The sequence below is a fragment of the Amblyomma maculatum genome, chromosome 11 (genome assembly GCF_055883805.1).
Source record: "Amblyomma maculatum isolate TAMU_Amacu chromosome 11, ASM5588380v1, whole genome shotgun sequence".
NCBI lineage: Eukaryota > Metazoa > Arthropoda > Arachnida > Ixodida > Ixodidae > Amblyomma > Amblyomma maculatum.
Window position 1 is genome coordinate 28,607,586 of NC_139354.1, and position 27,014 is coordinate 28,634,599.

At 43.7% G+C, this 27,014-nt stretch overlaps 1 protein-coding gene and 1 long non-coding RNA gene across 2 annotated transcripts in view; one reads left to right on the plus strand and one right to left on the minus strand.

Moving 5' to 3' along the window:
- Positions 1 to 1,734: 1,734 nt before the first annotated feature.
- Positions 1,735 to 11,310, minus strand: LOC146173264 (uncharacterized). Its single transcript, XM_084584178.1, has 3 exons — positions 11,104 to 11,310; positions 4,273 to 4,349; positions 1,735 to 2,325 (listed from the first exon to the last, which is right to left on the minus strand). The coding sequence occupies exons 2-3, from the start codon at positions 4,326 to 4,328 to the stop codon at positions 2,034 to 2,036; spliced, it is 348 nt and encodes a 115-aa protein (XP_084440304.1). The 5' UTR covers positions 4,329 to 4,349; positions 11,104 to 11,310; the 3' UTR covers positions 1,735 to 2,033.
- A 92-nt stretch (positions 11,311 to 11,402) lies between these two features.
- The window catches only part of LOC146173265 (uncharacterized), a 35,547-nt gene continuing 19,935 nt past the window's right edge, over positions 11,403 to 27,014 (plus strand). Inside the window, exons 1-2 of the long non-coding RNA XR_014702200.1 lie at positions 11,403 to 11,492; positions 17,247 to 17,331. This is a non-coding gene — a long non-coding RNA (uncharacterized LOC146173265). The remainder of the gene's footprint in view (positions 11,493 to 17,246; positions 17,332 to 27,014) is intronic.

Here is a 27,014-nt window from a genome sequence, read left to right on the forward strand (position 1 = left end):
GCAGAGCTGCAGTGGAAAATAGTCTTCCTATTGTCTGGCTATTGTATCTTATGCTACAGCATACAAATACCTTCACAGATGCATGCACATAAATGCATTGCTTAAAAGCTCATTGAATGCTAGACTATCTATGCCACTTTTCTCATGTAGCTGTCCCCACTAAAACGATTCTCCCTAAAGCTATGATAAGACTTAAGCCTGAGTTCTATTGCTACGTCTAGGAGACCATGCAGAGAACTTCCCAGAATTCTTGAATTAGTGTGAAATGAGGTCATTCATTTTTTACTCTAAAACTACTCGTACAGTGCAAAAGTATTTGCAATGAATGGCCTTGAGCTACTTTACTATTCCTTATATTGTGCTTTAGTTTAACACTATTTACCTGAATCTGCCACTCTAACGCTTTTTTGAAGGAACAGGTGTATCTGAAGCCAGCATACTCTCACCTTTCTTTATGCATCACTTGAAAGTTGAAACACTTTTTCGTACTTGTAGTTACACGATTTCTTTCGTTACCCACATCTTGGCAAATAGTATCTTGTTTCAGCCTCTATTTCTAGAATTTGTGGCTGCATAAACCCATAGAAGCTATCACCAATTTTATCTGCTCCTCTGCCACTTTCACTTATGCTGCCGAGCACACAGGTAGTGAAAATAAATAAAAATAAACATTCAGCATAAGCTCTCGCATTTAGTTGAAGGTTTCAGGGGCTGAAATTTGGTTGAGTATAGAGGCAGAATGCAAGAACACATCTGGCTCAGGCACTACAATGCATTGAAAATATCCATGTGGCTGAAATCAGTGTAAGGCCTTCCGTGCACTGCACCTTATAGGTTATATGTAACTTAGATATGCATTATGAAATTGACTAGTCCTGTTGAAGTACAAAGCTCTGTCTCAATTTGGGCTCATCTTTTGAATTTTTTGCAGTCATTTGACATAAAGTGATGTTCTTGTGGAGTTGTGCTTGCAGTTACATCTCATTGTGGCAAGCCATCAGACCGATTCTTGACATCCTGGAGGAACCTGTGGAAATTACCTGTGTGAAATAGTCAAATATATTACCATAGTTCATTTAGTCTCTCATGTATGTAACAAAACACAGGCTTTGTTTTCAACTAGAGAAACACTAATATCGTTTGCTGAATTTGGTTTCTTCACTCTACAGTAATCTTGTCCTTTCTTGGTATGTGACTGAACCCTTTAAGCTTTTTCAATGGAGCAGATGACAATGACATCTGACCTCAAAATACAATAAACATGAATGCTTTGTTCTTTGAAAAAAAAAAAGTGTTTTATGTTCCCTACCTGGGCAAAATCATTAGAGTTGTGAAGAAGATGGACCCCTTCACTGGACGCTGATGAAGCAGCAGTCCGTGGAAGTGTTATTGCACAGATCATCATGATAGTCTGAATTGCCCCGCTTCCTCGCTGACCTCGACGTGTAAAGTAAACCTTCTCCTACATTTAGTGGAGGTGAGGCTTGATACCATCACCTCGTGCTGGAGCTTCGCACCCGCACGTTACCAACAATTCTCATAGCCGAAGACGGACACCCACCAAACGCCCTGATGACCCTGCCGGTCGTCTACTCTGGCTCCTTATGCCAGCGAGACCCTGCGCTCTTCAGTGGGACTGACGATACTGACTATGATGACTGGCCTGCTTCTACGAGCGAGTGAGTTTATGCAAAAAGTGGGACGATGGCACAAAATCAACGAACATTATCTTTTATTTATCGTAACCATGAAGCCGATATCGCAAATTGGGACTAGTTCAAGGCGAACCTTACCACTGTGTTTGGTCGTACTGCTGTACGCAAGCTCCACACTGAACGTCTGCAAGATTGATCACAGTGGCTCGGCGAGACATTTACGACTTACACTGAAGATGTGCTCCACCTGTGCAGTCGCATAAACACCCAGATGTCCTTGGCACAAATGATAAAGCACATCCTGAAGGGCATCGAATATGATGCCTTTCAAATGTTAACATCCTGGGATTTGACTACTGTTGCCATAGGGGCGCTGATTCAGAGAGCATGGGAACCAGTGTCAATGTGGTGGGAAACAGTTGATGTGTGGCTTAAAGCAGGTAGGTGACAGTCGAATAAAGAACGGAACTGATGAAGCAGTGTGAGATGTTCAGAGTGTTGAGGCCCAGGAAGACTGGCATCAATGGAGCGGTGGAAAACGTTGCCAGAAGACTGGTCCAGTGCAAGAACAGGCGGTGTGAGTGCAGCCAAGTCAGCGGGCTGCGAAGCAGGCATTGCACCACAGGTGAGAATAGGATCAATGAGCTGGATGGTGCCGAGGCATTCACCGCTACACAGGGATATGGAAAATGAGAACGGATTAGAAATCCAGAGCGCGATGAGGCCAGCTGATGTAGAAAGTATGGCGTAAGGCAGAGGAATATTTTTGCAGTTTAGAAAGACAGGCGATGGGGTGAAATGAACATCGGTACTGCAGGGAAAAGCACAAACGGGATGGGAAAAATGAAAGAGCACACATGGAGATCAGTATCTTTGGCAAAGATGACTTTGGAAAAGAATGTCCGGTGAAGGTTCGTCTAGTGCAAAAAACTCCAGTTCGTCACGAGCACAGTTGATCACCGCATTATGACGCGACAAAAAATGCCAGTCCAAGGTGAGATCATGAGAGCAGTAAGGCAAAACGACGAACTCTGTTGTGTACATAACTTGAATGATGACTCGAGCTGTGCACAGTGCTATAGTTTCTAAAGGCTGGGAACTTGCTGTACTTAGCGAGAATCCTGAAATAGGTGTCATCACTTTGGCAAAACATGGGAACCTCGACGTAAAGAAATTCGCAATTTAAAGAAATTTTCGGCTGCAAGTAGGACTTCGTTATATCGAAATTTGATTGTGCTTGAGAATGGTTCACTATTCCATATGTGTATTTCATATATATATATATATATATACATAGCCGCAGACCGATATTTCAGACACCCAACTTTCTGGACCTGCCTGAAAATCCAGTACTTGCCATGGCACTGGTACGCACTCCATAGAGTCAATGTATAACATTGACCAAAATTTCGGACGTTTGAAATCCTTCTTGTTTGATTCCACGGACTTTTTCTTTCGATTCGCAACTCAAAAGCTACTGAAAACGCAAACAATGCAGGTGCCATTTTGCTTTTCTGGCCGCTGCCATTTTGGTTTTCTGCAACCTCGAACCCATGTGTCATATCGTCCACTGATCACGCCATCGGAACCTCGCATACCCAGTATAGTCTCGAAAGCAGGCACCACTTGTTGCACCATCCCGCCAGCTCTGCCATGCTGTCGTCGTGCACAACGGTCAGTCGCCGCGGTCGCCATTCACATGTGATGTGTCATGCTGTACGAAGTCCCTACTACAGCCCATGGACCAAGGCATTATCCGGACACTCAAGCATCTCTATCGGTCACCTGTGCTGAGTCGCATGGTGTTATGCATGGACAGAGGAAAAACCTACAGTGTCGACTTGTCTGTACTCGTATGCTTTCCGATGCATGGAAGGCGGTGACTGAGGAAATATTACAGAATTGCTTCCATCACATGGGTTTCACGACCAGAGATGGTGTCGTCGTCATCCGATGATAGCGCCAGTGAATCTCATCAGCAATCTTCATGTGCTGACCTCATCGAGCACTTGTGCGCTGCAGGAGCCGTTCCCATGGAAGTGATGCTGGAGTAGTTTGCTAACGCTGACAGCTAGCTATGTGCTGAACTCACCGACAACGAAATTGTTTGCCAGGTGCTGGAAAGGGATGACTCAAGCTCTGACAGTGAGGAGCCAGAGGCTGTGCTGCCAACTAGCAGTGAACTAACCCGAGCTCTGATGGTGCTTTCGGCTGTGTACAGCGAGAACGTCAGCCTCGCCGATGTGCAAGCCCACTTACTTGAATGGAAACATAGCGCACAGCAGAGGCATACTGACCACTTTTCAAGCCGCTCGGTAAATAAAACAACTTCTTTTCCATTAATTTGTTTTTTCGGACTGCCTGATTTTCCCGACGCTATCTCGGCCCCTTGAGGGTCCAAATATTTGGTCGGCGACTGTATATATATATATATGTGACCACCTTTTTGGTAAAACCCATTACAGTGAAAAGGATGAAAGTGAGGATACCAGTAAAGGGGTCAGAATAGATTTGTTAGGTTCTCTTGGAGAAACAAGCACATTCACGCTCCTGTAATCATTTCACGGGGTGTTCATTCAAATGTGAATGTCCCGACTTTTGACAATCCAAGAGTTACCTAAACGGAGATCTTGGCAAGCTTTCGATCGCAGCATATGCAGAATAGGTGGCCATGTCTAGTCCATGCACAGACACCTGTATGAGAGAAGACAAAAACTATGCTCCACTTCTGGGTATTAAATCAAAAAGGAGTGTAAGCCCACTGAGCCACCAAGAAAAATGCATATTGTGCACGCATGCAATGCATAAATACTATATCTGCACAACTTAATAGTGCCAGCAGTTCATGGCATATAGAAATTATCGTGCAATGAGGCCTGCTGTGGCCATCACAAACCTGTCAGCAGCACATTCCCACAGTCAGTGTCCTGGCGTTTCTGTAAGACGGCTTTTCCTCGTCACACTGCTAGAATGCATCAGCACGTCCTTGCTCGCAACATAAAAATATGATTAAAATGATAAAATCAACCATGATCGTCACTATGGTTCTACCACTGCTCCCTTCTCATGTTCCTGAACAGTATGCACAGCTGTCTTGACCAATCCATGCCCAAGTGAGAGCAATTAAAGGGGGCCCAAGGGCAAACTGATCATGGTCTATACCAAAAAGTAGGCATTCTAATGAAGGACAGGCTTTTTCAACAGTAGAAGTTCTTAGATTAGAAAAGCATGGAAACTGATGCAGCTAAGTCACCAATGGCCATTTTCATAAGCAAAGCATGGTGATGTCACTAAATGTTGACTGAGGCAGATCCCTGATGCAAAGCTACATGGCTGCTAATTACAGAATGGTGCTGACTGTGTTTATAAGTGTGAACTGCATCTCTTAAAAAACTTGTGATGCCGGCACAACATTTTCAGAAGTGTCACCTCGTGGTCTGTGCATGCGCAGAATGAAAGATTGTGCACTGGCAAATTCCTGGTGTGAAACCATGAACCGCTAAAGCCACTTTGTTGTCATCAGAGTGTCACCGCATGCACAATATGATGGGTACATAATAAAAAGCACATATATGGCGCATGTGATTTGAACCCACAGTGAAGTACACAGGTCAGGTTCCCTGGGCGCTGCATTAAACAACTAAGCTATAGCCACCGCTTGACACTGCACACATTAAACAGCCACTGTGTCAAGCTGCTTATCGCCGTCTTCCTCAACTTCCAATTGTGCACAGGTCAGTCACAAAGCAAGACCACGCATGCACTTGCGCGTGGAAACCAAAATTTGAATGTACAGTGTTAGTTTCCATTGTCATACGCTTATTCTTCCAAAGTTAAGCAGATTTGTAAAAAATAATAAAATTCCTCATTACCATCCGCTCGATTGCAGCCATATTGGTACAAGAGGATATGCACCTATTTCAAGAATTAAATCTGATCAAGCTGCATAGCTTTCCTTTGCAGCCTAATGGCTGTGCTCGAGCGGATGCTTATGAGTAATTTAATTACTCCCCCATTCCACTAGCCTTGTAGATCAGAGAGGGGAAGAGGGTAGTACAGGGGGCCTCCATTGGTCGAACCCGCAACCTGATCTACTTGGACAGCCGTGCTGTGCCACAAGACATAATAAATTTCCAAGACTGTTCTATGCCATTTCTGTGGGAAAGAGCACTAATTGAGAGCAAAGCCTATTTTGTAGGGTTAAGCTTAACGAACCAATCAGCATGAGCCAAGTGACATTTGCAGGTAAAAGGTATGGAGTGAGAAAGCTAGTATTGCCTGTACTCTCAGCCTAGGTCCAGAGCTTTTTATCACTCCATACCATTCGCCTGCAAATGTCACTTGGCTCATGTTGATTGATTCGCTAAGCTTATCCTCATCATCATCAGCCTGATTATACCCACTGCAGGGCGAAGGCCTCTCCCATATTTCTCCACTTAACCCGGTTCTGTGCTAGCTGCATCCACTTGACCCCTGCGAACTTCTTAATCTCATCCGCCCACCTAACTTTCTGTCTCCCCCTGCTACGCTTTCCTTCCCTTGGAATCCAGTTTGTTACCCTCAGCGACCATCGGTTATCCTCTCTTCGCACTACATGTCCTGCCCATGTCCATTTCTTCTTTTTAATTTCCACTAGAATGTCATTAACTTGAGTTATTTCTCTGACCCACTCTGCCCGCTTTCTATCTCTTAATGTTACCCCTACCATTTTTCGTTCCATAGCCCTCTGGGTTGTCCTCAACTTAAGTAGAACTCTCTTGGTTAGCCTCCACGATTCAGCCCCATAGGTGAGTACAGGCAAGATGCAACTGTTGTACACTTTCCTCTTGAGCGATACCGGTAAGCTGCTAGTCATAATCTGCGAGTGCTTGCCAAATGCGCTCCATCCCAATCTTATTCTTCTTGATATTTCCTTTTCATGGTCTGGATCTGCGGTTACTACCTGTCCTAAGTAGACATATTCGCCTACTATTTCCAGTATTTCGCTACCTAATGTAAACTGCTGTTCCTTCCCGAGGCTGTTGAACATTACCTTAGTCTTCTGCATATTGATTTTCAAGCCTACCATTCTACTTTTTCTGTCTAGGTCATCAATCATTATTTGCAGTTCATCCCCCGAGTTGCTTAGCAAGGCAATGTCATCAGCAAATCGCAGATTACTGAGGTATTCTCCATCTACCCTTATCCCTAACTGCTCCCATTCCAAGTCTCTGAATACTTCCTCTAAACAAGCTGTGAATAGTACTGGGGAGATTGTGTCTCCTTGCCTAACACCTTTCTTTATGGGAATTTTATTGCTTTCTTTATGTAGAACTATGGTTGCTGTGCAGCCACTATATATATCTTCCAGCACTTTCACGTACGGCTCGTCTACCCCCTGATTTCGCAATGCTTGCATCACCGCCGAGGTTTCAACTGAGTCAAATGCTTTTTCGTAATCAATGAATGCTATGTATAAGGGCTGGTTATATTCCGAGCATTTTTCTATCACCTGATTGATGGTATGGATATGATCGATAGTAGAGTACCGTTTCCGAAACCCTGCTTGATCCTTTGCTTGATTGCAGTCTAAGGTTGTCCTGATTCTATTTGCGATTACCTTAGTAAATACCTTATACGTAACAGACAGTAAGCTGATTGGTCTGTAATTTTTAAGGTCCTTAGAGTCCCCTTTCTTGTGAATGAGGATAATGTTTGCATTCTTCCATGCTTCCGGTACCGTCGATGACACCAGGCACTGCGTATACAGGGTGGCCAGTTTTTCTAGCACGATATCCCCCCCGTCCTTCAGCAAATCTGTAGTTATCTGATCCTCTCCAGCTGATTTCCCCCTTTTCATAGTTTCTAGTGCTTTCTTGACCTCGCCCTTCGTCACTGGTGGAACGTCTGACTGTTTTTCCCTACCGCCAATCTCACTACGGTCCTGACTACTTTGGCTACTGTAGAGATCTGTATAGAACTCCTCGGCTACTTTGACTATCTTGTCCATATTAGTGATGACGTTGCCCGCCTTGTCCCTTATCGCATACATCTGGTTTTTGCCTATGCCCAATTTCTTCTTTACCGCTTTAAGGCTTCCCCCGTTCTTTACAGCATGCTCAATTTTCTCCATGTTATACTTCCTTATATCGGCCACCTTGCGCTTATTGATTAGCTTTGATATCTCGGCCAATTCGATCTGGTCTGTTGGATTGGAAGCTTTCATACTCTGCCGTTTCTTAATCAAATCTTTCGTCTCCTTAGACAGCTTACCGGTATCCTCTTTAACTATCCTACCGCCTACTTCTACTGCGCACTCAGTAATGATATCTCTGAAATTATTGTTCATTGCCTCTAGGGTAATGTCGCCATCCTCAGTTAGAGCTGAAAACCTATTCTGTAGCGAGATTCTGAACTCTTCTGCCCTCCCCCTCACCGCTAATTCGTTGATGGGTTTCTTTCTTACTAATCTATTGCGTTCCTTCTTCAGATTTAGGCTAATTCGGGACCTCACCATCCTATGGTCACTACATCGAATTTTCCCGATTACCTCTACATCCTGCACAATGGCGGGGGTTGAACACATTATGAAGTCGATTTCATTTTTAGTCTCTCCGTTAGGACTTTTCCATGTCCATTTCCGGTTCTTCCGTTTGCTGAAGAAGGTATTCATGATTCGTAAGTTATTGCGCTCTGCAAACTCAACTAGTAACTCCCCCCTGCTATTCCTAGAACCAATGCCATAGTCACCTACTGCCTTGTCTCCTGCCTGTTTTTTCCCTACCTTGGCATTGAAGTCGCCCATTAGTACAGTATACTGCGTCTTTACTTTTCGCATTGCCGATTCTACATCTTCATAGAAGCTTTCAACTGCCTGGTCATCATAACTACATGTAGGTGCATAGGCCTGTACAACCTTCAGTTTATACCGCTTATTAAGCCTAATTACGATGCCTGCAACCCTCTCATTAATGCTATAGAATTCATCTATATTACCCGCTATATACTTATTGACAAGAAAACCTACCCCTAGTTGTCGCCTCTCTGGTAAACCTCGATAACACAGTACATGCCCATCCTTCAATACAGTATATGCCTCATTCGGCCTCCTAACCTCACTAAGCCCTATGACATCCCATTTCATGCCCTCTAGTTCCTCTAACAGCACTGCTAAACTAGCTTCACTAGCAAGGGTTCTAGCATTAAACGTTGCCAGGGTCAGTTTCCAATGGCGGCCTGTCCAGCGGAGCCAGGCTTTCTTAGCACCCCCTGCTGCGTCACAGGTCTGACCGCCGCCGTGGTCAGTTGTTCCGCAGCCGCTGGTGACTGAGGGCCGGGGTTTTATGGAGCTTATCATAGGAGGTTGTGGCCAATTACTGCACCAGGGTGGCCAACTCCTGTTCTGGTGAGGGAGTGCGTTGCCGGAGGTGTTCACCGGCATCAGGTCGCACCCCAAACCTGTGTATGCAATTCCATCGACACGCGGATTTTTTTCTTTTTTTTTTTTTTCTTTTTTTTTTTTTTTTTTTTTTTTTGTCATCCGGTGGAGAATTGCGCGGCACCGGGATTTGAACCCCGGTCCTCTTGCATGCGAGGCGGATGTTCTACCGCTACGCCACCGCTGCACCTTGTTCCCTGTTATCTTCTGCCATACTGGCTCTAAAAAGGGGCTCTACATGCCTAGCTTTAGCTGCGTGGTTCCTTCTTTAATACGATGCGCTACACATTAGAGTAGATGAATTACCACACGGTATTCATCTACGACCATTAAATAATTTAGAATTGAATTTCTTCTGTGATGCTGCACCGGTTTCACCAGCTGAAAGATGCCCGTGACTTGTAGTTGAAGTGTAGGTCACGTGAGCGTGAAAAAAAGCTGCAATATAATCACCGATACACAGTTTTGATTCTCTGCACCATCAAAGCCAGCCTGCTTCAAGAGTTGGGATGAGAGCAAATGATGCATCATTATATTGCTGTTTTTCCCCATGTCTCAATTGGCCCAAACAGAAGAGTTAACAATAGTCAAATTGAAACAATATCAGGAAAAAGCAGACTTATAATTAGGGGTGTGTGAATAATCGAAATTTCTAATACGAATAGAGCAGGCTTGTTATTCGATTTGCATTTGAAAAACTGGATATTCCGAATTTTTTGAATGCTCGAAAATTGCCGAATACAGTGAAAAGTCTAAACCGAGTGGGCCGTGCGGTGAAGCACTCTCAAAACGCGCCGGGACCGTTTTGTGAAGAGGGACCACCTATATTGGGTATCATCTAAAATTGCTGTGACGAAACCGATTTTCGGCACTTTTTTCAGACTCATTCGATAACATAAGTTTTCTGTCAATTCTCACATTTTTTCTGCTCCCTCGAAGGCTGAATTAACGAGAGTTTACTGTATTAGCAGCAATATGACAGCTCCACTTGGTTTCATGCAGGTCCTTCTTGTACAAAAAAAGAAAGGTATATACGAAATCCTGTAAAAAAATTTATACTAGATTTCTGAATAGGTTATATTTCTGTGCAATTCTCGTTTAATTTTGCTTGTTAATACCGTGTACATTCTGAAATAAGATGAAAAATGTTTGCTGTTATTTCTGTCATTCTGTTTGTTTTTTTCATTGGTGGGGTATTCGACTCGATATCTGAGAGGCAGTTGTTTTCTCATATTCGTAATCGATTTGTATTTGAAAATTTCAATAACAAAGGGCTCTCGATCTTATCAAGCTGCATGTATTGGTTTACACAAGAAGTGTTCCCACGTCTCATACCTCCACAGAATAACTCAATATAGATTTCGGGGCATCTACTAAACTGCTTTTTTTTCTTTTCTGCATTTTTGTCAAAAGAAGAAATCTTAAAAAAAAGAAGAAAATAAACTGAATGTGTCCACATATTCACCCCCCCCCCGCCCTTCATCCTGTAAAGCTGTAACAGCTCCACAACTGCGTGCAATTGCCTTCAACAGCGACACGAACGGACTTACTCACTCACAAGAAAAGTTGTTATTTCGATCATGACACCACAGGTGCAAATTAATGGCAGGGAAAATCAATGGCAAAGCGAAGGGGGGGGGGGGGGGGTAGCGCTTAAGTCTTATGATCCGAAATCGAGAATTATCAACGAAATCGAGAATTAGTCGCCCCATGAGGCGACTATCTGCGGCGACACGCCGCACGACGTCGCGCGGTGGGCTGAGGGCCGCCAAAGCATTGCCGCTCGTCGCTGGCGCTCAGGTTATGGGTTTTTTTGAAAATTTTTCATGTCGTTAAATTTCCGTTCTGTATTTTTTTTTTCTTTTTTTTTTGCGAGAGGTTTGTTTTCCTTTGTTTGTTTACCAGCGGCAACGAAAGACGTTGGCGGCGGCGTCGCGCGATGCTTCGCCGAGAACGCTAGCCACTACTTTTTATGTATCAAAAATGAACACGTAAGCAACGTAAGTACTGAACTTGCAGTTTTTTCCCCACCTCAAGCACAGGTGACTGAAGGTTCCGAGCCTTGGCTGTTGAACCCACACAAATGTCGTGGCTCTGTGACAACAGTTGCTGCTGCAGGTGATAAGAATACAGTGGAAGCCCGAAGACATTGCATCGCGATCTATGGCCATACTGACACGCAAAATGCTTGGCAATTACGTTTGTCGCGCAAAAACACCTCAACGAATCCCTTTTGCAATCCGCGCCTACTACGCCAAAGCTACTAGCCATCAGCAGCCATTAGCCTCGTTCCAAGCCGACCAACAACATCGTCAGCAAAAACTCCTTCACAATCCAATCCAATCTAATCCTTGTGGGCAGATCAGCCAAGATCAGCTGGAACATCTGGAAAAGTGCCGCGGCGTCCGATTGTACATTGGGTTAGTATTTTGAAAAGGCACTGTGGTCACTTTTTTCTCGATTTCTTTAAATGCGCTTCAATGGTTCTTAGTTTCCTTCCTCGCTGACTCGTAGGGTTAGATGGTTAGATTGGTTGGGAGGTTCGGATATCTCTACCTTTGCTTACTGCTGTAGCGGTTGTAGTGGCTGTCGCGCAGTTTCGGAGAGAGGTGCTCGAAATTAACTATAAACGGCGCAAGAAAATACCTCACTAAGCTTTGCTAACAAGCTGAAGCTGCTGCCGCAGCTGTATGGCCCCAGCTTCTGGGTGTAATTTGTTTCATTTCGAATTCGAAAGAACGATAATATGCCTCAATATTTGACAAGAACGAAATCGGATGGGACGGGGCGCGGAAATTTAATATAAACAATGTTCTACGTACGGCGTGTGCCGTGCGGAAAACAGGAAGCCGTTCTACGCATTGTTTATTTAATATTGCAGCTACGCGCTCCGTCTTGTCTCTTTTCTTCTTCGACCCCTGGGCTTCGCGCGGTTTCAATATGCGCTCAAGTACTAAATACCAATTAGCTCGCTTTTTTCGGTTATGTTTGGGTCCGTCGTAAGTGCCGATCTAATGCTTGGTCCTACTGGTGTGGTCTGTCATGCTTTGTCTGGGCCTTCTCATCTTGGACCGGTGTTTTGCTGCTCCTGACCTGATAGTTTCTAAGTTTTTCCAAGGACCATAGTTTTGCAAATGGCAGCGTCTAGAATACCGCGGACACTGCCTGTACGGTAGGCTGCATCCTACAATACACCAAGAAAACTTTCTCTTTTCTTCTGATGCTTGCTTCACAACAGTAAATAGTTCTTTAGTTGTTCCAATGATTGGGTGTATTGAGCAATCAGCATAAAGTGCTAACCGCATGAGGCGACAATTTGACACGCCGCGCAACGTTGTGCGGTGGGCTGGAGTTCTTGCTAATTTCCTGGCTTTTTAGAAAATATCGTGCATCGCCCGGAAGAAGCTCGCGAGGTAGCCAATCGCAGAAGGCATTGGGGTACTCAACTTCCGTTCTGTATTTCTTTTTTTGCAAGCAAAGTTTGTTTTCCTAGTACGGTTTGAGCGAAAAACCTGCAGACGATCACTTTGTCTCATCCGACCATATAGGAGGTATTCACTGAGGTCGTACTACGAGATGGCGCGAGCATCGTCCCGCCTCGTCCGCCATGTCGGAGGTCGCCGGTGGCATCAGCGCGCGTCGGCTCGCGCAGTTTCAGGTTCGCTGTCAAGTGCCAGCCGTATATTGGAAGTTATCCGTAAAGTTTTAACATGCTGGTAAATACGTCCGCATACACTTTTCTTTGTTGAGCCCTTTATGCGCATGGAGTCTGCAGCGATATTTTGATGCTCCGGGACATAACACGCTGTTCAGTGTTGCACCTATGCATCACTCGTGCAACAGCTCGACAGCAAAAGTGGCCGGTTACCCATTTCGCGAAAAACGACTTGCAGCTCGTTAAACCCGTTGTTAGCTGCCACTGAGGCAGAACACATCTTGAAAAGACAGCGAGCGCATTAAATTCCCCAATTCCAGAGCTGGCATATGGCGGCGAAACGTACACTTCTAGTGGCGTCGGCAAACTGCCGAAGCTTCCACAGGCGCTGTTCCAGCAGTAAAGCGAATCAATGCAGTTGCTTAATTTGAGAGACAGAAGGTCGAGAAAAAAAGTACTGTCACGCACTCGCAGGATAAACGGCACACCCAGAGAGCATGTTTTACAAATTTAGTATCGGCTACGTAGCTCTGCTTGAGATGCACATAACCCATGGAACCTAGGTTCGTAACAACGCAATGTGCAGCGATAACGCTTGATAAAGTTGTAACATGTCACTTGCAAGTCAGAGGAGGTGACAGCGTTAGCTAAGCGAACAGACACGTCGCAATGTGTTCACCTCTAATAATGGCACGCCGGTCATCGAACCCTCACGCACGTGTGGCTCTTGGCCTCGCTTTCTTGTCAAAAATTAAAACGCATTCATGGCTTAGTACGTTTTAATTTCTTCACCTGTCGCGAAACTTAAGACCGCACTTCACATGGCAGGCACCGATGTCAGGGAATTGAACGCGAAGCAGTGGTCTTGTAGTACACGACACACCTCGACGAAGTTACCGCGGTTGTACGAGCCGGTGTTTTCACAAAGTCGAACATTTTGTCCAGACAGTCGTTTTTCTTGTTCCAAGAAGTCCACGGGTGTATCCACTCGCTCCCATGGTTTTCGCTGGCACACAAAGAAATTCTGTAAAGGCGCGAAAGGCTTCCCCCACGGATCAGAACGAGTTGAATACTGCGGCTGGGTGCGGCGCCCACACACACGACCACGTGTATGGCGAATTCTGCGCTGGCTGCTAGCGCCCCTAGCGGATGACGTCACGTGCATACCTCCTATATGAGCGCATCGAGACAATTCAGTAAAACCTAGGTAGGGTAGTAAAGAAAAAAAAAAAGGCTAGTGTGGCTATTATTGTTAATTTTCGAAAGGAGCAGGACAAAGTCACTGCTTGCAATGCAAGTATGCATCGCAATGTAGCAGCAGTGCTTTTTTCTTTTGTTTAACGTGACGCGTTACAACAAATTACATCAATGTTTTATCGTATTCTATGCAGTTTAGTGCTAGAAGCGGGATATAGCGTAACCGTACTCTTCCTGACCAAACGATGAGGCGGCAGCGACAAAGAAACATTGAAAATGTGCCTTTCAGTCACCGAGTTTCGTGTGTTTCTCTATGGAGTCCTGTCTCTTCGTGCAGTGTGCACAAGCGGCAACTACGCCGTTGGCGGCAGCGGCACGTGAGGAATCGCCAGGGATTGCCACCTCATACTGTTACTGCTTAATCCTTTGCCATCGCAGTGCAGAATATTTGTGAGGAAAACAGCGGTTTAAATTTATATTTGTAGTGCATTTATAAGGAAGGAGTGATTAAACCAGCTAGTGAGGGAGTGGAGGAATCTGATCTTTATTCAGCCCTTGCTAACCTTCTGAAAGTGATGGACTGGCATCATAATGACTGCACTTCCTGTACATCGTTGATTTGTCTTTCATTGCAACATTTGAAGTGTAATTGTTTGCATGCTATGAAGCTTTTCCATTTTTGCTGCTTTGTAAAAGGGAACTATCTCAAACAACGCAATGTGCTGAAACCGTTTTGTTTCGCTTGTCTGTCTTGCTAAAGTGCAGGTAAGCGTTAAAGAAATGTTTCATAAATATGACTATGATGCTCATTCGCAGCCCTCTCAAAGGTCATGATACTAGTGCATTGTTCAAAGCATTAAGATCCCTATGTGCAAGTCACTTCACTTGAAAGCTCTGTCTGTACAAAACCTCTTTCTTGTTCCCCGCATTCAAACTTGAAGACCATAACTGTGCCCCCTTTTGAATCGTACTGCTTTGTTTAGATAGCTATGGGAGCTTCAAGGCTGAGTTACATGTACGCGAACGTGGCGGCGGCATGCGTGCAAACAGAAATGCACGTGTCTCTTGGCTCATCACTCAGATCTGCCGAAATAGAAAATTTCGCGAAGTTCATACATGATCAGCCAATAGCATGAACGGGAAGCATATGTTACTGCGCTCATTTCACATGCTTTTTGTTTTTTTTGCAGTGTTGCATTGTGATTATGCATTGCCGCATAAAATTTATCGCTTTGTACGAGCAATCCTGAATGGCTAAAGATTCAACGAAAGCCTAATCGCAAAGAAAAAAAAAGAAAAGGTCACGTGACCACTTCTATAGCACAAGCTAACAGATGTTAAGCGCTTCAAACTTAATATGGTGTGTTGTAAATGCCTTTTCTTTTTTTTGCATGTTGTCGCAAAATAATTCAGTTTTTGCAATTGTTATGACTGTTGTTGCATTTGCCTGCAACCCAGAGCGTCGGCGCCATTTCGCGTTGCCGTCGGTTCACGCTGTTGCGAGCATGTATCTAGAGCGAGTCACGATCGAGTTTGCCACGCTGCCTTGTCGCGTCATTTCCTTTTTTGCTCACATGTAGCTCAGTCTTTACTCTCCTGCAGGTGTATGTTACCTATGAAGGATGCCAGTATAACAGAGGGCTGCAAGGTTGTTCCAGCAGCTAGGGTTCTTTACCGTGTACCGATGTTACACAGCACATGGGCGTTGTAACATTTAATCTGTGCCGAATTATGGATGCTGCGTCCAGTGTTGAGTCCGCATCGCCATGCTCAGCAGTCGAGTGCTATAGCAGTGGGTGCACTTCATTTCTTATTTTTTTAGTTTTATTATGCTAGGTGTTGCAATGCTAGAGGCCACAATTGCATGATACATTTTTAAAATCTTAACGACTTTACATTTAGCCGGGTATTTGTCACCTAATTCTACAAGTCTGCAATTCTGTGCTAAAATTCATAAAAAGAAGCCAATTTAGCTGTTCATTAGCAAATCACTTGCATTTGTTTGTACCTACCTATAGAAGATAACTGCGGACGCCTTCACAGAGTGCTTTGTCATTCTTTAAGCTTGGCACAAACTAGGTGAAGCGCATTGTATAAATTAATCAGAATGGTATGGCACTGTGGCCTTTGGGCAAGGGTCTAGGTAAAAGGGTGAAATGAAGGCCATATCTCAACATGGAGGCTGGTATATTAAGTACCTTGCTTACGAATGTTGCTGAAATCATAAGCAATGGTTCTCTGATTTGTGTGCATTGAATATTTTTTTCTGAAGGCTTTGGCAGTTATCCTTTCCAGAGAAACACTATTCAAATGCAAGGGATTTGCTAATAAACAAGTAAATTGGCTTCTTTTTATCCTGAACATTAGCACTGAATTGGTGCCAAATACCGGAAATAAAAGTAAAGTCGACGAGAATTAAAAAATGCATACTCTGTCATGCGTACCATGCAATGTTGCGGGAGGTTCACAATTAATACACCAACTGAGGCATGTCACTCTGCCATGTTCCTCTTTACTTCATGAACCCTCAGTGACAGTTATTGATAATGATGATGACATGGAGCAGTATAAAATGGCATGTCCGTCATTGCAAATTATGGACAAGGCATAACAATGATCAGATCAAGAACAGGTACTCAGTTCTTAACATATTTCGCAATAATTTTTGCCGTGCTGCTGCATGAACTCTTTCCTTAACTCTTTCCTGACGATGAGAAAACTGGCAATTTCAGGGTAGTGTCAGTAAGCATAATCTTCACCCATTAATTCGAATACTTTTCTTCATTGCTGCACATTATAGCATACTTAAAAATAAGTTCTTTCCTAATTCACACACAGAAAAATAATATATACACTGCTTATGACGAAAAAAATAATTGGTTGCCAACATTTGAGACTGGCGCAAGCATTTACAAAAGCGTTTAATTTATTCTGACAGAAAACAGGACAGTAAGTACCTGCTTGGAACAAAAAGGTCTGCAGTATCATATAAATAAGAAATATGTGTGTTATGTACAGTGCTATATCATAGACAAGTTTTCAGTATAATGACTTTCAGAATGAGAGATATATTCATGCTAAACATTCTGGTTAGCAAAAAAAAAATCAATTGGTAACGCTCAGTGCTTTGAGTTTATCTGCAGTTCAGTGCCAAGGTCAACACCGGGCTATCTTGTAGAAAAAGACTGTGTCCACTGCACTGCTGTTTGTACAAAATCGTTAAGAAGATGCATGATACTTTTGGGAAAGCATTTCCACGGTGGAAGCGAAAGTTACAGAACGGTACTTGTCAATATTCCATGCAGGTTTGTCATCTCTGCAGGTGCAAAAACAAGACCAAGGGGCCTGCAAACTCATGTCGACATTTCGAAAATGGGAGAATGCCATCATTGCTGAACATGATCAGTGTGAGACAAGGACATCATCTTTGGCACCTCCTTGCCGCTATTGCTTCATGTTGATAGGTATTGTGTGAGGATTAAAAATACTCCCGATATATCTGATGAAAAAAAAAATTCCTCTTCCAGGAGAAGAACCCAGTACGTCTAATCTGACCCCTTTCGTGGTACCCTCACTCCCTTTCTTTTTTCTATGATAAGTTTGACCATATATATATAGCATATAAAATAAATATTCGGAACAAATCAATCTCAGCTATTTGTGAATTATGCTTGCACTTATAATGTCATTACACTGAACCTAGCAACCAATTTCGTGACATGCTTTGAAATGCAATACGTCAGCTTATCTTTACAATTGCAGTAGCGAGTATGCTGTAGCAGGGTACCTGTGCAGCTGTGTTGTATCTCTTGCCACTTTGCAATGAAGTTTTCAGTCCTCTGTTGGAGCAAACATGATCTACTGCATGTCCTATGATGTTTTAAAGCCAAAGCCTTTAATGCCTCATCGTTGTTGACAGAAGGTTGTCATCAGCGGTGTTATGCTTTCGAGAGCGAGAGTTAAAAATAAATAATAAACCTTATCTCGACCTGGAATCGAACCTCCATGCCTTGGATCCCCAGCGCTTTACCAACTGAGCCACGCCCCAGATCATGAAACGCTCTTCATAATTCCTCTTGTCGACCATGAAAATGATAGCAGGATTTCGCGAGTGACAGATGCTGCTCCTTTCCTTTCCTGTAAACGAATTTTAGATCGCCGGTGAACTTTGATGCATTCAGTGAAATGCTGGTTGTGTTCGACAAGGGGTGCGTGATATACCATCACGTCAGGTCATGTCGTCATCAGGCAATTCGTACATATATGAGGCTGACCTCACCGGGCGTCCGATCCAGGTGTCCGTGCGGCACCTTTAATTTGTCTCTTCCTTGAACGGTGCACCACGCAGCAAACAGAAGCAGACCCAGATGCCCGGAGGCATTGGTACAGTAGGCACCAGTGGCATTTGAAATTGATTTGCAGGATAGAAAAGGGACAGTTTCTGTCACAATTCTTTGTGGACACATGCACCATGCCATGTACCATGTACCACATGTACCATGCCGCAGCATTCGGGCATGACACCGCGCAAGTGACGGTGTGCTCACAACCGCTCGTTTTCCAGGTTAGTTACTTGAAATCTGCATCATGTATTAGAAGCAGCAATTACTGCCTATTCGCGGTGTCTTGCCCACCAGAACTTCTTGATGTATCTAAGTGGTTATTTTGTCTGTCAAATTGTCTCTGGCGCTCATTGACTGAAGTACTTCTGATGCTTTCGGGTGACATTGAATCTAATCCCGGTCCTATGTCAAAGATTGAATCTGAGGCATTTGCATTGGTCTTAAAAAGATTAGAAGAATTAGATAAGGGATATGCATCTTTAAAAGAAACGACTCGGAAGCTGGAAGAAGGCCAGGCTGCTTTGCTTGAGGAACTGAAATGTTCCAAAGAGAGGGAAGATGCCAAAGAAAACGCAATTAAGCACTTGACTGAGAGAGTGGCTATACTTGAGGCGCGCGAGACTGTAGAAGGCGAAGCACAAATAGCGAATGAAAGGGAGGCAGCCTCTCAAAGTGAAGTGAATCTTTTGAATGAACGGGTAGCGACGCTGGAAACATCTATCGCTAATCAACGTTCAGATGAAGCCGGAACCCCTGAACACGCTCTTAGTTCTGTCTCGGAGCAGTTATCGTTCATCACATCCAGATGCGATGATGCAGAGAATCGGTTGCGACGATGCAATCTTCTTTTCTTTGGAATGGAAGATGATCCTGAAGAAGATTGGGCAGCTTCTGAAGAAAAAGTTATCCAGTTTTGTTCAGAAAAGCTCGGGGTAGCAACAACAAGTACGCAGTTCAAACGAGTACACAGACTAGGAAAATATGACGATGATAAGAGGAGGCCCATAATAGCAAAGATGATGTTCTTCAAAGACAAAGTGCACATTCTTTCATGTGCACACAAATTAAAAGGAACTTCCTATTCCATCGGCGAAGACTTCTCGCTTACAACACAACGGGCAAGAAAGAAGCTGTATGAATTTGCTAAGGCATCAAAAAAACCCTTCAAACTATCTTTTGATAAACTGCACATGGGAGCTAAGACATACACATATGACAGCACTTCAGACAGTGTTGTGCCGTTGAACAGATAGCTAGATAACAGTACACGTGCTAATGATCCCCACCAGTCGAGTGCACTGAACAGTCATTCACTATAGTTGTCACATGCCAACATCCGCAGCCTCTTGCCTAAACGCGATCTGCTCTCTGCGTTTCTAGACGATAGTGAATCTCACATCATTATTCTTACAGAAACATGGTTGAACCCGAACATATCAAACCATGAAATTCTTCCTAGTGCATTTTCAGACAACATATACAGGCATGATCGTACTGATAAAAGAGGTGGTGGCGTCCTTCTGGGAATAAAGAAAACGGTAGCATCACACGTTATTAATACTGATTCAAATCTGGAAATTGTGTGGGCCGCCTGCTTCATATCTTCCTTTAGAATTTTGATAGGCGCTTGTTACCGTCCACCAGAATCTAGTCATTCTTTCATCCATGAGCTGCGATTGAGTATAACTAAAGCAACTGAGCTGTGTCCTGCTGATAGCATCTATCTCATCGGAGATTTTAATTACCCTTTAATCAACTGGGCTCAACTATCGTCATCTTGTCATATTTCAACTGAATTCTGTAACTTGACGCTTGATTTCAACCTGTCTCAACTCGTAGACCAACCCACCCGTGACACTAACATATTAGACCTGATACTCACAACGGCGCCAGATACGATAAAAGAAATAACACATTTGAATGGTTTCAGCGATCACCGTTTACTTCAATTAAGTATTGACATTCCAGTTCCGTTTATGGGCTATGTGACTAAAAAGATTCACAATTATAATAAACCAAATTTCACAGCTATCAACACAGAACTTGAAATATTTTTCTATAATATATTTCTACCGTACGCCCCGCCGGGGTGGCACAGTGGTTACGGCGCTCGACTGCTGTGCCCAAGGAAGCGGGATCGAATCCCGGCCTCGGCGGCTGCGTTTCGGTGGAGGCGAAACGGAGTGGCGTCCGTGTTCTGTGCGATGTCAGTGCACGTTAAAGAACCCCAGGTGGTCGAAATTTCCGGAGTCCTCCACTACGGCGTCTCTCATAGCCTGAGTCGCTTTGGGACGTTAAACCCCACAAACCAAACAAACCAACCAACCATTTCTACCGTACATCAACAGCCGCTGTGTTGAAGAAAACTGGGTACTCTTTAGCGATAAGGTTTCATCTCTGGTTGGCCAGTTTGTTCCTGTAATCAAAATAACTAAAGATAAATCCAATCCTTGGTTTACCAGGAGGCTTAAGCAACTGCGAAATAAGAAAAAGCGGTTATATCGGGCTGCTAAACGTGCGTGCACCAGTTCTGCTTGGAATAAATACAGTGACACACTAAAAACATTGCTCCGCCTTATGTTTTAGTACTTTTCACACGACCTTCCTTCCCTTATAAAAACTAATCTCAGAAAGTTTTGGAAACATATATGTCCAGATCGGGGTGGAGGTTCCATATCGCTACAATGTAACACCATTCCAGTTTCAGATATTAAATGTCCAGCAATTTTCAACACATACTTTTCATCTGTATTCTCTTCCGAAGATAGCTCTAACCTACCGGAGGTACCTGACATTAATTGCCGCTACATGACACCCATTGAAATAACTGAGGAAGGTATCATCTCTCTTATAAATAACCTTAAGGTATCTACTTCAGCTGGTGTTGATGGCATTAATTCTAAAATTTTAAAGAACACCATTTCGATCTCTAGTAAATTTTTATTTCATATTTTTCACCAATCTTTAACTAGTGGATTGCTGCCCGCAGATTGGAAGATAGCTAAAATAATACCGATTTTTAAAGCAGGAAACAAAACTTCAGCTGAAAATTATCGTCCAATATCTCTCACATGCATCTGTTGTAAAATGCTTGAACACACAATTTCATCTCACGTTTTCAGTCATCTTGAGCAGAACAACTTTTTCTATACTAATCAACATGGATTTAGGAAGGGTCATTCCTGCGAAACACAGTTATTCGAACTAACAACTGACTTGCATTTCCATATGAATGAAAGCCTTCAAACTGATTGTATATTCCTTGACTTCGCCAAAGCTTTCGACCAGGTAGCTCACTGCCACCTGATTTCAAAATTATCATCACTCCGTCTAGACTCGTTAACTTTAACATGGCTTCGTAACTTCCTTTTGCATCGGCAACAGTTCGTATTTGTTAACAATCTGGGCTCTAATCTTTCCCCTGTTATCTCCGGTGTGCCGCAAGGTAGCGTGCTCGGACCCTTATTATTTCTTATTTATATAAATGATTTACCTACTAATATATCCTCTTGTATGCGAATTTTCGCGGATGATTGCATCATCTATCGCCCCATTAAATCTTCTGATGACCACCTGGCGCTCCAATCAGATCTGCTTCTTATTAACGAATGGTGCAACTCATGGTTAATGACCCTTAACGTATCGAAGTGCAAAATAATATCATTTAGCCACAAACGAAACAATTCCAGCTTTCCATACCGCATTCAAGACTATTTACTTACTGTCGTATCCCATTACAAACACCTCGGTGTTAATCTTTCTTCTGATCGTTCATGGTCCTTCCATATTACATCCATATGCGCTGCCGCCTCAAAGTCATTAGGTTACCTACGACGTAATCTCAGGAATCCTCCAGCTAATATTCGTAAACTACCTTACCTTACTTTTGTTCGTCCACAACTTGAATTTGCTTCATCCATTTGGTCTCCCTATCATAACAACATGATCACCGCAATAGAATCCATCCAAAATAGGGCAGCACGATTCATATCACGAAACTATAACTACCATTCAAGTGTCACTGTGATTAAAAGTAACTTTTCGTTAGAATCCTTAGGTACACGCCGCGACATCGCCCTCCTAACACTATTTCACAAGTATGTATACCCCAATCGATCCTGTCCACTTCACCTCGATGTTCCATCCCGCATGTCCAAACGATTGCACAATCACCTCAGTTTTACAAGAATATATGGTGATACATTAGCCTTCAACTAATCAGCACTTCCACGAGCCATCAGATTATGGAATAACCTGCCAGACATTATCGCTTCTCTTACTAATCTAGAAGCGTTCCATCGCCAACTCATCACATTGTATCACTGAGCCTTCATTTTGCCTTATTTGTCTTATATATACATTTTTATTAAATTTGTTGCAGCTTTTAAATGTCTTGGTGGGTTTTATTTACTTGTGTTTGCCTATGTACTCTTTCCAGTTTTTTTTTTTCCTTACCATTTTTTTTAAGCGCCATTCGGGGCACTGTGTGCCGCTTGCTGTTTATTGTGCTTAATCTGTGTATGTACCATTGTGCTTTAATCTGTGTCGCATATCTCTATTTCTTAATGATATAATAATTTCCGCGTCATACTATTTTGTTTGTTCATATATTAATTACCTTTGTATTTTTTGCCTGTTTCCTTACATTTTATATATATTGCACTGTATAGATTTTATGTCCCCCTTACACAATGCCTAATGGGCCTGTAAGGTATTTTCAAACAAAAAAAAAAAAAGAAAGGAGGAAGGTGGAAGTGAAAGAAGAGATAGAGGTGCCATAGTGGAGGGCTAAGATCCATGCGCTTATATACATAGAGTTGCACACTTATATATAGTTATACATAGTATATGTATATATGTATATATATATGTATATATATATACATATACAGTCAAACCCGGATATATCGAACTCGAAGGGGGTCGCAAAATAGTTCGATATATCGATAATTCGATATACAGAAATTGGCTTGTGATGGCACTTACGATGCGAAACAACGATACCGTATTTGCCGCGTAATCAACCCACTCGCATAATGAACCTACCCTCCACTTTTGCACCCGAGAATTTGAAAAAAAAAAAAATAAAAAATGCGTAAAGGCCAGCTCACTCACATGCAAGCGATCTCAGCGACGAGCGGCAGCGACAGAGCGAAAAATTTCAAACTTGTTGGAACTGCGTCCCTCTCGCCGCTCGAGCCACCGCGGTAGCTAAAAACAAGGTTTCTGTGTCGCCGCTGCAGAAATCGCGAGCGTTTTCGCTTGCATGTCGATGGCGCGCATCACTCCGTTTAGGTCGTCGCATCCACAGCTCATTTCTTGGCAGCGTGCCAAGATGCTGCGCAGCGATAACTTCCAGGTGCGTTTATCTTTTGATAGCTCCTGCGGTGACGGGGAGAGAACTTGGCAGAGTGCCCGTGATGGCTTGATTGCACAAGCCACGCCGCGCTTGGGGCGGGCGTCATGATCGCAGCAGCTGACCGCGTGCTTTTGTTGATTCATACATGCAGGATAAACGACTCCCGCCAAAAAAAAAAAAAACTGTCGCCGCTTAACGTCCGAACAGCACAACGATAAGAAAGGATGACTCTCAAAAAAAAAACAACAACAAAGAGACAGCTGCCGCTTCTTAACGCGTCAGCCGCCGCGCGCAGAGGGTTCGTAACGCACGCTGGAGAAATCGTCCAACGTCTGTCTGAAAACGTACTGAGCTGGCTTGGCGCATGTGTAGATCGTGCTGAAGGAAAGATAGCTCGGCAAAAGAATGGGCACACCCAAGCACATGGCTTGCAAACGTCATGTGTTGGCGCGAGGGAAACGATAACTGCAGATGCGCGCGCCTTTGGGGAATGGGCACGGCGCTGCCCAGACCAGCCGTCGCCGAACTGTTCCTTCTCATTCCTTCCGCGCATGGTTTGAAAACGTCACGTGGTAAACGGCCAAGGGTGATGAGATCGTCTTTGGGGAAGGCACACTTTCCAGTGCGTGGTGCGGAGTTCGATATATCGAACGACCGGTGAAGTTAAGTTCGATATATGACGCGGCTTTCTTATACTTTTACATGGGATTTTGAAGGGGATATTTCGTGAGTTTGATATAACCAAAATTCGATATATCCGGGTTCGATATAACCGGGTTCGACTGTATATACATCCTTATATACATAGAGTTGCACACTGCCTGAAAAAGGTGGCAGGTAGGTTTGAGGTGCCAGTTGTGTTTTCTGCCCCCAAAAAACTGGGTGGGTTATGTGCATTAATAGGGAGGAGAAAGAAAAGACAATGCGATAAGAAGCATGTAAAGAGTTTTATTGGATGTCGGGTGGGAGTGATTTATGAGATTCCTCTAACATGCGGTAAAGTATATATAGGGCAAACTGGCAGATGTATCAGTGATAGAATGAGGGAACACGAGAAGTCCATAGAAAATGGCAAGGGGTCAAATTTACCCTTGCACTGTCAGAAGTGCAAGTGTGAGCCGTTGTTTAGCAGGCTTAACATTTTAGGAAAGAGTCGGGATAAGATGGCGCGCGAAATTTTAGAGGCGTACTGGATACAAAAGAAAGAAGACAGATCTATTAGTGAAGCTTCGTTGAGTTTACGTAGAAAAGAATTTACTTTTATTGAGCAATCCTCTTGAGTAATGCAAAGAAAGAGATTATTATCGGGCCTCAAGCTGTTATTCTTGGCCTAAAGCTGTTATTCTTGGACACCTCTTACGTTTTGGGGCCATGGTAGTTTAAAGAATCTTTTTCCCTCAAGTACATGGGCTTCATGGCTTTGTAGATGTTGGCAGGTTAAGTTTTTCAATACATAGGGACTACACAAGTGATGTGGTGTGGATGGACATGTCCTACTGTATATGTGTGGCGGTGGTTATTAGTGTGTGACTATGTGACTATGTGGTGATGTTTGCTTGTCCAGCATGGTATGAGTTTCTGGGCGAAGCAGAGGTGTGGAGTAACAAGACAGTGTAGAATTGGTGACTGCCATTGCACTGTTTATGGTTTGCGAGAAAGAAAGTGCCACTACCCCCTTGGCAAAGAAGAGGAAGATGAGATGTACCTGAGTGTAGAAGAAGAGGAGGGGTGAAGAGGAAGTGTTTTCAGATTCTTATTACAGTTGGTAGTGTGTGCGTGTGTTGTGTCTCTTCTCTTGTATTTGTGTTTGTTGTGCCACATTTCTGAATTCCATGCGCTATGATTTCTTTTGCCCCTACGGGGGACTTTTAAGGTAATGAACTGAACTGAACTTTCATGGTCCAAAGTGCCCTCCAGAATTTTGTTTTAGATTTTGTTATGTGAAAATGTTCACTTACATCCTGTCAGTGAATGCCTTGCTTAAATGTTTCAATGCACCCTTTTAAAGGGACCCTAAGGACAACTCTACCAGATTACTGTACTCAGTAAAAATTGACTCTGGCTAATTACGGTTATGTTGATGTTTCTCTGGCAGCAAGATAAGCATGTATTGTGAAGAAAATTAAAATTAGAACCTTTCCCCGAAATTGACTCAAATTTCTAACGGCCTTGTCGAAAAGAACAGGTTACTGCCACTTCAAAGCGACTCATTGTACAGTGTAGCTTGCACGAAGCTGTGCCAAAACTTGTGGGTGGGTGCACACATTTACTTGCGAAATTGGCCGGTACTGGCAACATGTTTGTTGTTTGTCTCTCAATGTTTTTAAAACCTCTGCTTTCGTTGAGAGTGGTCTCTCATGATTAGATCACTGTACCTTATCAGTCGTAAGGAGCTAGCGTCACATAGTGTCAGCAACTCCCGGCACGAAGAAGACGACGTGAGTATGTGGCGCGTGAAGGGAGAACACAGAGTGACACGTAAGACAGAGATCGGCGGAGCAGCTTTGCTAGATGACGGGCGGTCATAGAGCTGCGGCTGATTGCGTACCGCCTGGCCCCAGACCTAGGAGTGTCCATGGAGCTCCTGATGGTCGCATCCCACCTGTCCTGTGACCCGGGTGACCAGACCTGGAAATGGCCGACTCCTGTTTTGTTCCTGGAGCACATAGCTAGCACGCACGTTCGACGTGCACCCGTAACGGCAACCTGAGGCCTCTCGCCTCGGTCGAGTGTCTCTCGCTTCCAAGCCACCTGCTGGCCTCACCCAAGTGCCTGTGGACACTGGGCGCTCCTTGCACCCCAAGCCCACACAACCAGGAGCATTCGCATGAATTTCATTCTTCTAGCAACCGGTGACTTTTACTACAGTAGACTCGCGATAATTCAAACTTTGATAATTCATACTTTCGGTTAATTCAAACAAAATTCAAAGTTTGGGTTGGTTTGTCATGTTTTCAATGTATTTCAACACCGCTGAATTCAAACACCTCGGTTAATTCATACTTTTTGCTTGTCCATACCGGAAAATTATCGGCTATCGTTTCCCCCACTGGCGAAAAATCTGAGTTCTTATAACACTACAACAGTGGAAAATATGAAAATAAGCACACTACGACTTAAAAAAGAAAAGTGAAGAAGAGCCTAACAAACAAATGAAACAAACGCCTCCCGATGGGCGCTGCTCAACTTTTTGTGGCTTGCTAGCCAGTTCAATGGAGAAAATTCGAAATTAAAACAACACTTAACCCTCAAAATTTATGGAAAAGACTACTGTCTGCCTGCGCTTGAAAAATTCTCAAAACTGCAGGAAAAAATAAAAAGGATGCGAAAGTGACGCGAGTAGCGTCGGCCGACTGCAAATCACGTGACCGCTCGTGCTTTTCTTTCC